Source organism: Fringilla coelebs (assembly GCF_963513975.1).
Source record: "Fringilla coelebs genome assembly, chromosome: 1".
In the NCBI taxonomy this organism is placed as follows: Eukaryota; Metazoa; Chordata; class Aves; order Passeriformes; family Fringillidae; genus Fringilla; species Fringilla coelebs.
The window spans coordinates 121,310,000-121,321,918 of record NC_140028.1 but is presented as its reverse complement, the minus strand read 5'-3'; the positions used below and the strand labels follow the sequence as shown (position 1 = coordinate 121,321,918).

General features: G+C 43.8%; 1 protein-coding gene across 1 annotated transcript; it reads left to right on the top strand.

Annotated features, from left to right (window-relative positions):
* Nucleotides 1-3,092: 3,092 nt before the first annotated feature.
* On the top strand, nt 3,093-11,304 carry MALSU1 (mitochondrial assembly of ribosomal large subunit 1; the record flags this gene model as incomplete). Its single annotated transcript, XM_084205155.1, has 4 exons — nt 3,093-3,270; nt 4,749-4,927; nt 7,389-7,470; nt 8,669-11,304. The coding sequence occupies 4 exons, from the start codon at nt 3,093-3,095 to the stop codon at nt 8,845-8,847; spliced, it is 618 nt and encodes a 205-aa protein (XP_084061281.1). The 3' UTR covers nt 8,848-11,304.
* Nucleotides 11,305-11,919: the final 615 nt, after the last annotated feature.

Here is an 11,919-nt window from a genome sequence, read left to right as displayed (position 1 = left end):
TTTTAGCAGATCTTCAAAATGCTTATCATTTGTAATCTGAATCTAGTCTTCACTGCCCCTTCCCAGTGTGCACAGACACCTTTCAATCACTTAAGGATATTAAAAAAAAAAATGCAGATTCCAACATACCTGTGAGATTAATTCTTTAGCTCTAAAATTCAACAGCCCCTTTTCTTCTTTTGTTTCCAGGTTCTCCCGTTATTTTAATTATTTCGTGGCTATTTCAGTTATATTATTAAAAGCAGTGTATTTGGTATTGTTCTGTCTTCCTCACACATAACATCCTATTGTCTAAAAACTAGCATCTCAAATTATTTTCTGACTTAAACAGGAAACACATTTTCTGCAAAAATTACTGTTTAAGTGTTATGTCCTCTGTTATCAGTCAGGCAGGACTGTAATTTGTATTTGTTGCTCTAGCTTGAGGCAGGACAGGGGTTTAGTGGAAAGCTTAAGATGACCTGTAATGAAGCATGAAAACATAAAATCTGTCACAGCTTAGGATCAGTGAAGATGCAGGCTACCACCTTCTTCACTACATGCAGAAAACATCTTGTTTCTGCAAAATGCTGCATCTTAGATGCTCAGAGACATCTTAAGCTTTTGCACAGAAAACAGCTTTCAGGCTTTTGTTAAGAATTTTTTTATACTTTAACCTAAGTATTAGGAATATCTTGCACTGTGTCCCTTTAAGTGCCATGTCAGAATACTACATTTTTATATTACCATTTTGCCTTTTCAGCTGTAACTTCTATTTCATACATCTTTACTTTTATACAATGGAATTTAACTGCTGCACTGACAAATAAACCATGTAATGATTTGAAATTTGAAAGAGTTCACTGCTTTGTCTCAGAATGACAAACTGCAAGATAAGCAACTTGGTGAGTTGCCCAATTATTGATCAAAAGAGTGTCTACCTCCATAAAACACGGGATCTGCCTTACCCTCAGCTCACACCTGGCTCTACCATGGGTTAGCAAGCTGATTTTGCAGTCTCCTTTAAGTGCACTCAGAGAAATGGCACCACAAACCTGAGAAGCAAGGAGACTTTCTTAACACCCAGATGACACAATTTCAGAACAGATCAGGATACAAATGAGCTTCATGTCCTTCAAAGGCAAGAAAAGCTGACAAACAACAGATTTGTGAATGTCAGCAAATGTTACAAGACAGGTTTCAGGCATTCCCTTTGGAGAAATAACATCAAGAATGGCATCAAAGATAAATGTACATTGTCTTCATAGAAAGAACATCTTTTCAAACATGTCTTCAAGAGAAACAGAAACATCAGTTGGGTAGCAAGTTTGTTAAGAATTACTTTAAAAATTGAGCTGTTACTTCAAACCTCTTGTTTTGTTCCTCCCCCCTCTTTTTCTTGAATATTCTTTATAGCACACAATTATGGCTCATCAGATGTGGCATTTTTTTCTTACCAAAAGTATTTTTAAGTTGAAACCAAGGCTAAGAAGCACCAGTCTCTGAAGGAATTGTAGAGGAATGAAATAAAACTTTGCAAGTGCCATCCAGCCACTGTGGCCTGTTAGTACAAACAATCACTTCCAGCTTCATGCAGCATAGTCAAATTTTCTTTAATTATAAAGCTTTTATCACTACAGGTCTTTATAATTCACACAGAATTCCATAATCCCAGATTTGTTAGGTTGGAAGGGACCTCTGGGGATCATCTAGTCCAGACCCCCAGCCAAGGCAGGGTTACCTACAGCAAATGACACAGGAGTGTGTCCAGGGGGGTTTGGAATGTCTCCAGAGAGGGAGACTCCACAAGCTCCCTGCACACCCTGTGCCAGAGCTCTGCCACCCTCAGTGTAAAGTTCTTCCTCATGTTTAGGTGAAACTTCTTCGTTTTAGTTAATGGCCACTGCTCCTTGCCCTATTGCTGGGCACCATCAGAAGAGGTCTGGCACCATCCATGACTATGTCTTTTAAACCTTTGTATCATTATTTGACCATCATGCTTGGTGAGAGTGGGAATTCTGAATAGCAGTTCTCTTAGTGTCCCTGTAAATGCCAGGATTTCCAGGGGAAGGAGGTGGGGGGATATGTTTCACCCACATTAAATACAAATGCTTAACGGTCATAATTTCACAACCCTTGACAAGGTTCTCCATAGCAAACCAAGCACAGCAAGACTACCAGCCTGTGCCCATTAACACCATGCAGGAATTACACATTTCACAGGAAAATCATGTTACTTTCAAACAAGGTGCAGTTTTTTAGGCAAAACTGTAGCCTATAAAAGGAGGCAAAAGGTTTGAGCTGGATACGTGGTTTAGGCGTATATGGAAGTGCCCATGTACTGTACCTGCCCCTTCCAGCTGCCCAACAACCCAGCACAACGCAGTGTTTACAGAGCAAGAATGATCTTTCCTCTCAAATCCAGACACCATCTTTAAAATTGATGCTTCTTCAGCTGCCCTCTGGCCCACGTGCCCAAGCCATGGTACCGAACAGGCACCTTCAGGACGTATCCCCAGGTTAACCTGCATTTGTTTCCTGGCTCCAGAACACCGCAGGCCAGGTGCAGCTGGAAACCCAACAGATCAGCTGCACCTGGCCGGGAGGACAAGGGAGACCACAAGGCTGAGGAGCAACAGAACAAGGGGAAATGGCTTCAAATTGAAAGAAGGCAGGTTTAGGTACTAGGAAAAAATTCTTTACTGTGAGGGTGGAGAGGCACTGAAACAGGTTGCTCAGAGAAGCTGGGGACGCCTCGTCCCTAGGAAGTGCTCAAGGCCAGGTTGGACAGGGCTCTGAGCCAGTCTAGCCGAAGGTGCCCTTGCCCACGGCAGGCAGGTCGGAACTGGACGACCTTTAAGGTTGTTTCCAACCCAAGCCTTCCTACGGCTCTGTGACCCTGTGCGAGCCCGCCCACCCCCGGGGCCAGCGGCCGCCCGGAGCCGAGGAGCCGCGGGCCCAGCGGGGCCGGCCCAGGACCGCCCGGGGCCAGCACCGTGCGCGCGCCGCGGCCCGACCGGCAGCCGGCTCCGCCAATTAGGAGAGGGGGCGGCCCCGCTGCCGGCCAATGGCGGGGCGCCGTGCCGTGCCGGGAGGGCGGGACGCGGGCCGGCATGTGGCGGGCGCTGGCGGGAGCGCGGCGGCTCCTGCGGCCGCTCGGGGCTGCAGCCGGGGGCGCCCAGCGGGCGGAGCCGCCGCCACCCCGGGCCCCGCCGGGTCGGGGCTGCGCGGCGGCGGGAGGCGGAGCCGGGCCCGGGGCGCTGGGGGCGGCGGAGCAGCGCCAGCCGGCAGGTAGGGCCCAGACCGCGGCCTCGCTGCGGAGGTGCCCAGCGGGACCTTGAGCGGAGTGTGACGCCCCTTGAAGAAGGAGCACGCGTGGAATCACGCCTGCAGCTGCGGAGGATCCTCGCCGTGCCCAGTGCGGTGGGACCGGCCGGGACCGCGGGCCTCGGGGTCACGGCACCGGGCCGGCATGGCCTCCGCAGCGCTGCTGGAAAGCGAGGGGCCGGGCGGTGCGCAGGGAGCCCGGGTGTCGTGCGGGTGTGAGGGATCCCTTGCCGTGCCGTGCCCTTCGGTAACAACTCGTGACAGCTGCGAGCCTTGTGTGCACGGGGCTGGTGTGCGGCTGTGGCTGTTCAGCAAAGCTCCTCTAGCCTGCATCTGACCGAGACGAGCAGTGCCTGGTGATGTTTAAGCCACCCGTTTTCCAAGCAGGCTCTGGAGGCTTCTCAGGTGGCTACCAGGCAAATATTCTGTAACCGCTGTGTCTGGAGGATCTGTGGCCACTGCTAATTTTCAAGATGTGTGACCACAGCAAAAAGTTGAAAGAGTGCCCTGAGCTGAAAGCCTTATATTTACAGAGATCAGATGCAATTTCATATCCCCGATTCATGCATATAATTGTAGCTATTGTTCCTTTGTTTGGCTTTTTCTTTATATTGGGAAATATAAAGCTTGGCTTTGTGCTGGTGCTCAGTCTGCACTAATGTTCATTTTATAGAGGCAGACTAGCACTGCTGACAGATTCAAATTATGCCTTAAGTGTGCATCCAAGTTGCATCTACCTAATTACGACAAATTAGAAATAAACATTACATGGTGTGAACAGAACATAGTTTCACTGATTTAGTGTTTTGTAAGCTGGCTTCCTTAAACTGTGGAAGGACTAAAGCTTTGTCTACAATATCATCATGCTCTGCACCAGATCAGGCTAGGGAAAAGCAAAAAAAAGTGATATTGCTCTACCTGCAGATGAAACAGTGTCTTCACTCTGCATCGTGTCAGCTCCATTTTTAAAATAGTGGTTTCTTCTGCTTAAGATTCTAGAACAATTTAATCGCAATGTATTGTCACAGATTGTTGAAAAGCATCGTTCTGAAATATTTTCAATTTTATCTGTTGTTTTAATAACGTCTCTTGGAGTTCTTAGGTTTAATTCATCTACATTGACAAGTGAATGATATTATTGGCTTTTAAATAGCAACAATAAGAAATAAGTAAGTCAGCAAAAACCCAAGTTTCATTTAGGTAACTGTTACAACTAGTGATAGTGTTGTTTACTGGAAGAGTGCTTACTTCTCCCCTTTGGTGGCTGTAAAAATGATTTTGAAAAATCTGCAGTTCATGTTGCATTGTCAGTATCAAACCAAACTCAGGGAGTGAGTAGCTTAGGCTGTAATTTGGTTATTGTTATTTTATGGCTCTAAATGGTTTATTTTTGCAATTAAAAAGAAAATTTGCCACTGTACTATTTTTTCTATGTGCTCCAGATACTGTTCTTCCAAAGTTCAACATTGACTTGGCTGTAGCACTGCTGAGGCAGGAAAATGCTAAAGACATCTGTGTCATCCAGCTATCTCCAGAACTAAAATACTGTGATTATTTTATAATTGTGAGTGGATTTTCAACACGGCATCTTCATGCAATGGCAAATTACATGCTGAAAATGGTAAGGCCATAGTTCTTGCTGCTCTCTCTGAGTTTTGGGAATGGGTTTAAGTGTTGTGATGGGAATTTCCTCAGGATTGCATGTGTAAGGGCATACCAGCTAAGATGAAACTTATGACATTATGTCATCTAGTCCTGAATACATCTAGGAAGTAACTGGTTTTTTTCCTTTAGCAGTACTACACAAAATATAGGTATTATGTTTTAGAAACAGACCTCTCTGTATGTGGAACGCTGAGGACATCACAGTTGGGTGGCTAGAACATGAATGATGTGAGATGGTGATGATGACCTGAGTCTGCCTTTATTTTTGTCCAGCAGGCACCATTCCCAGTCATTCAAAATAGTTTTAACTGGCTGTTCTCAAACCTTGATCCTCAAAATTTCCACTTTCTCAGATATATTGTAAGGCTGGGAAAAAAGTTGGCCTCTTAAGAGGCACAGGATCTGCTCATGAGCCTTAAGCATACTGGTAGTTAATGGTCACCCTGCTGTGCATGTACTGCAGGAGAGGAGAGGCAGCAGCAGCCATCCTTGCACAGAAATCCTCTGCAGAAATCCTTTGCCTTTGGAAGAAAGAACTTTTCAGGACAGGAGTGGAGGTCAGAATAAAATTACTTTAGAGATGCTTAGAGATGAGGGTGAAACTCAGGAGGGAGAGACTTTCTTGCCTGAGAAGAGCCATGCACTGTTAGAAAGCGCAGCATGAGGAATATGACCAGCCCCATCAGTCAGCTGTCTATACTCAGCCTGGAGTTTGCCGTCTCACCACCCACTTTATTTCCCTTCCTGACCCTGTTTTTCCTTTCACTCTTGGTTTTGCTCTCTTCCTTCCAACCCCATTGTTTTCAGCTGTGAGACTCATGGGGGAAAGGAGAGTGGGAGAGATGGTTTAGCTTTTCAGGGCCTTTCGGAGCAGGTATGGGGAGCGTCTTATGTTCTCTGCACATCTTCACAAACCAAAATTTTGCCTTAAGCTGGAAATTGCATTAGTGTGATTTGAGTATGCTAAATCCAAGTGCTTAGTATGTACTCTTGCTTGTATAACTTGCTAGTCTTTAACAGTTTTTCATTTCCTACGGACCAGGAGACATCAGTGAGTACCATTTGCCCTTCAAAAACTTGGCTGGGCTTCATGGCTGCACCCTCTGGTGGCTGTAAGAGCGGCAATTTTGCAAGGGCAGAGCCTCTTGGGAGGCATGGTGTCCTCCCGGGCATCCTGAGAAACTGGGAAGCCTGGTCAAGTACTTGGGGGTGGCTGAATTTGCCTCACATTGGAAACTTTTCTAGGTAAAAAGTAGCTGAAGCTTAAGATGTCAAGCAGAGCAAGTGCTCCAGAGTGCTGCCAGGCAGTTGGCAAGCTTTACTACCATTCCTAAACCCTTATGATTTACTCACAGTAAAACAAATAGGTGCTCAGGTGTAGCATGAGATCTTCTTCCTGTTCTACTTCCAGGAGCTTGTGAATGGCAAAGGCTCACATGCCCATCTGGTTTCATGTCGGAGGAAGAAGCTAACTCTTGGCTATTTTGTAACTGTTCACCTTACACAGTTCTAAAGATGAGGCTTGGAAACTTGTAGCAGAGGTCAGCCTTTGCAACCTGATGGCAGTTCACGCTGGGCTTTTTAGCATTTTGAGCAGACTGTTGGAATCTTTTGAAGATACCTCACAAACCATCTTAAAGAAAGAAAAGTAGAACTGGTTCTGAGTTAGCATTTTGAAAGTTTTCTTGCTGGTTTGCAAACCAGCATCATTACCCAGCAGCTAACATTGTATGGAACAACAATGAGCAGCTGCATTTTGTGATAATTGCATTCCCAGTGAAGTGAGACTCATTTGCCATGCTGGTACATGTTGTTTTGTGTTCTGTCTTCCATGGCAGAATGGACTTTTGGAGCCATTTCTATCAATACCCCTTGTAGAGGAACAAGCAGGTTATGGCCAGATCTGGAAGTGACCATACTTCAGTCTTGAGCTGTCAAATTTCTCCAGCTCTGGTGGGTGTTTGGGTTCTTCATGTACTGGCTAGGGAGAGCTGAGCCTCTCAGGCTGGCGCCTAAAAAAGGCACTGTGTGCTGCACAGAGAACTGCCCAATTTCCCTGACTGACCTTATGCAGCTCTGCTTTGAGCTGCCCCCTCCACTCTCCCAGTAATGGAAAGACTACTGTAAGCAGTTGTATTTAGAATTCATCTTGATAAAAGATAGCTACAAAATTATTGGACAACAGTATGGGAATCCAGAGCATTAGGATTTCAGATTTGAGAAATCTGTATGTATTTTCCAGTAGTGCAAATGTATATTGGCCTTTTTCTTTTGTGCAGACCCCAGGACCAGAATGAAGTAATCTAACCCATTTAAGCTTTAAAACAACTCAGCAAAATCAGGCTTCTCTGTTAAATTTGAGTGCTTTTTAAATAAATGTAAAAGACTTAGTTTTCTGCCATTCATTTTTTTCTCAGTACAAGCATCTCAAAGAAGATGGTGGTCCTCATACTCAGATTGAAGGAAAAGAGACAGATGACTGGCTGTGCATTGATTTTGGTAAATATTTGTGAATCTGAGAAAAACAAAGTTCTGCATGAGCTCTTTGTTGACAGAAGCATCTCACCATGAACCCTGGTTGCTGTGGAAAGTTCACAGTTCTCTGCTATTTGGGAATTCCAATTGTTTCTTGAATTCACTGAGATAATAAATGATTTTTCCATTAAATATCTTTGGCACCAAGAAAATAAACAGTAACTACTCTTCAGTGGCTAAAACAGGTCCTAACCTAATAAATTGAAGGTAACAATAGTGGGGGGAAAAAAGGCTACTTCAGTCAGTTTCCTCAGGTTTCTGTAATCCATGTTTGGGTAAATGGGAGCTCACTGTACACTGCCTTACTAGTGAACTATTGAACAGACTTTTTCACTGTCCAGATCATACCATCACATGGGGTAAAACCTCAGTCCTAAGAAATTGAGTTTAATTCTTTATTCTACAAGTGTGACACTCTTCAGAAATACAAAAGACTGCATTCGAAAAGCCGTTCTCCTTCACTGCTACTTTTAGAATCTCACCCCCTGGCTTGGTGTTTTGACCTAAAAGATAAAAACTTCACTTATGGATGAGTGAGGAGCACTGTAGCCACTGATGTTAAGCCTTGGCTACTTAATGATAATATTTATTGAGGGTAATAACTGAAAATCAATTGGAATTTAGGGGAATCACTACAGAAACATGCATTAGACAAACACTGGAATTAGCATTCTCTGCTGTTGTTTGCACAGAATTAATGAAACCAGAAAACCTTAGTATATCAGGGTTTGAACCTATTTCATTGTAAAACTACCTGAGAAGTGTGAGCAACACACCTAGGAAAAATTGTTTAGCAGAATGCTGACAATACAAGAAAGCTGAAAATCCATCTGCCACCTTGGGGGACTCTTTCAATGAAATTCCTTTTGTATTTCTTCTGTCCCATATAAGTCATAATTTCTTTGGAGTCTTGTGATAGTGTTCTATTTTAAAGTATTGTGTCACATATCTTGTTACTGTAGTCTTGGAGTTTTTTGAAAGACTGACCAATTCCCAACACTGCTTGAGAACTGGAAGCAGCAGCTTAGGAAGGGACCTTTATCAGCTGCCATGATGTATCTAGCCAGAAAGGGGGTGGAGGGCTTGAACACTTTGCTCAGTTGAAGGTGTAGGAGTGCTTTCCTGTTCTCTTTAATTCATTGTGAATTTCTGTTCTGTGCAGGTAACATAGTGGTTCATTTCATGCTGCCAGAGACACGAGAAGTTTATGAATTGGAGAAGCTGTGGACTCTTGGTCCCTACGATGACCAGTTAGCACAGATGACTCCAGAGTCCCTGCCAAAGGACTTTATCCTTGGACTGACTCCTAGCAGCAGTGATCATCTTGAGACAAGAAGTTAAAGCAGCTATTGCATGGAAAGAGGACAAGTATGCCTGAGTCATACAGTTTTGAGAACTGAGTAGTCAGTACAGTTGATCAGTACAAAGCAGTGTTTTTATTGGATGTGCCCAGGTAGAGTTCTGAGCAAGCTAAAGTGAGCAGAATCATAGAATCATTAAGATTGCAAAAAACACTTGAGATAAGAGTCTAGCCATGAAATGTCAAAGAAGGAATCCTATCAGAGCTTCCCAGGGGAGCCATTGGCTTAGTGGAGTTTGCAGTGAGAAGAGCAGGGCAAAAACAGCTGCTTAAGCTGGAACTCAAGCTCAGCCTCTAGAGTAATTGTTTTTCTAATATCTTTGAAAAACACCCTATAGTGGCAGTGCAAAACAGACTGGAGTGCTGCAAGGAAAAACTGTGAAACAGAACAGTTGAGATGACTTCTTGTGTTGAGCCATTTGCTTCTGGTCACAATAAAGCAAGTCATGCTCTGAAGGGAGGGACAGAAAACACACTGGTGTTACTGAGAACATAAAAGCCAAGAGCAACAGTGACAAATAAATGTGCTTTGAGTTATCAGAACAGTAAATCAGTTTTCCAGCCAAGGCAAACCCGGTTTTAATAATAATAAAAAAGCCCCAAACTGAAGTGCTTCAATTACTTGTTTTCATGCGAGAGGATTCAGCTCATCCTGCTTGTGCAGTTGACTCCTCTCCTAGCTTTCCTCTCACCTACTTTCTGAAAAGGGACACTGAGACAATACACTATGGTAGTGAAAACCTTCAACTCTTTGATGTGGGGAAGAAAGTTCTGTAGGAAGCCCTTGGTCTCTGAGCATTACTTGCTGCTAATGGACTGTTCAGCACTTTCAGAAGTCACTGTTCAGTGTGTTTTAGCATGACTGATGCATGGTCTGCTAACCAGTTAAAGAACTTGAAGCTGGTAACCAACTTGTCTGTGTAAGACAAGATGCTTTTCTGTACTACAGGACAGGGGTTTCATCACTGGATTAGGGTCTCTTCCTCCTGGAGAAGTTTGCTCTGCCCTGTATCAGAAAGCAGAAACAGGAGATCTTGAGGGCAATCACCTTTTTCTCCCCATAGCCCCACAAACTACTGCAAGCCCTGTCTGCATCTCTGCCCTGCACAGCAGCTTCGGTTTGTAATGCTCAAAGTGAGCCTGGTTTTTGTGCCTGTAGCTGTGTTGTTCAGGAGGAAGTGTGTTTGTTTCACAGAATCCAAACAAACCAAAACCCACTTCTCCCTCTATTTCAGGTCATGTTTTCTTGCTGTGTCTAACTTCTGGTTTTTAATGAGTGATTGCCTCCAAGTTCACCTGCTCTTTGATACAAGGCAGCAGATAGTTCTGCAGTTATGGGTATTTGTTAAGTGTAGTTAAACCATGCAGATAAAACATCTTTGCCCACAAAACAAAAATGTTGTTGGGAGATACAACTGCAGAGAAAGGTTTTCAAAATGCTTCATGACACTTTTTGAAAGTAATCACATGGGAGAAAGATAACCTTGGCTGTCTTACAGCCTGATGGGTTCTACATCAGTCATTTCCTCTTAGGAGGGATGCGTAGGAGTAACTTCAGCTCATTCTCTGAAACATTTCCCTTTTACTGCTATTGTGGATAAGTTATATGTGATGAATAGAGGTAGGTGCAGCAAACATTACACCATCATATGAACCCACAATTAGTAACCAGAACCATGTACAGTATCCTGTCTGAAAGAGCAGTAACAAAAGGAGTACCCAGAAAAGAACAGCTGTGTGAACAGGCTAGGACTCTTAGAGGTGAAAAGGGTTACTAGTCTAAAAGACAAGACCAAAAAAAGTAGGGGGGAAAAAACCCCAGTAAAATTATCAAATATAGCTAGCTTAACTGGCAAAGCATAATGTGAAAAGTTCTATGAACATCTATTGGTTGCTATTAAACAATCAGAACTGCCAGCCCAGGGAAAGAACTTGGTCCTCATCCATTTAACAGAAGCATTTCTAATCTCTGGTAAGCTACTGCAGTGCTCCAACCACGTTACCTGCTATCCTTGGTGAGACTATGGCCTGATAGTTCTAGAAGCTGGGAGGTAGGAATTAACCCAGTCTGGTTGATCAGTACTGTGCAACACTAAAGCCCTTTTAGAAAGAAAACATTTGGGAATAATTTCATTTGGATTAATCAGGTGATTTCTGGGTAAAATAAAAATACCAAACAGTTTGTGCAATGAGTCTGTAGATTCAGCATTCAGTCCTTCTGGGCAGGTACATGTAGGTTTGGCTCTGTGAAGGATCCCTTGATGACATGAATGGGAGAATCCATTAAGTGAAACTTTCGTCATCATTTCTCGGATTTCTTGCACTGCATCTCAGTAACTTCATTTTCAAGCAGTGTTTGTTTCTGTCACTTGAGCTAACATCTCTGTTAGAGCCCAGCTTGAGTGCTTTCTCAAGAGTTTCTCATGTTTGTCTAAGAATCCTCCACCTCACCCATATCAAGCCCAGGCTGTCTTGCACAGCACACATGCTCCATTTAATGGGAAAGAGCGCATGCCTTGGAAATTGCAGTTTAGAATAAAAGCTCTGGAAGGTTAGAAGCAAATAAGAATGTTATGATAAAGCAAATGCTTAAAACAATCAGGGGTTGAGCTGTCACAAATGCACCAGCAATACAGAGCAAGGCTTGACTTTTTATGCTGCTCAAATGACAGGGTGCTGTTTCTGAGAAGAAAGCTTGATATTGACATGGAGAAATGAGCTTAGGGTGCCCTGTGAAATGCAACACTCTATGCAGTGCCTTCTACAGAATTTCTTCAATTCCCTCTTTCTGCTGGTTGGTCCCAGGAAATGAGCTGTGAAGTAGGAAGGTGAATGAGTTTGGAAAACAATTTGGGCTTCCCAGTTCTCTTTTCAAAGACAGAGAATTGTGATACTCCATGATACTCCTTCATTCCCCAACACATCCCTCTCATGTAAGCATTCAGTTAAGCATCTGGTCTAGTTTTACTCCAAGTAATGTTAACAAGGATCTAAATGGAGAGGTGATACCACCTCACTGGCAAGTGGTGTGTTTGGGTGGTCATGGTAGGGGT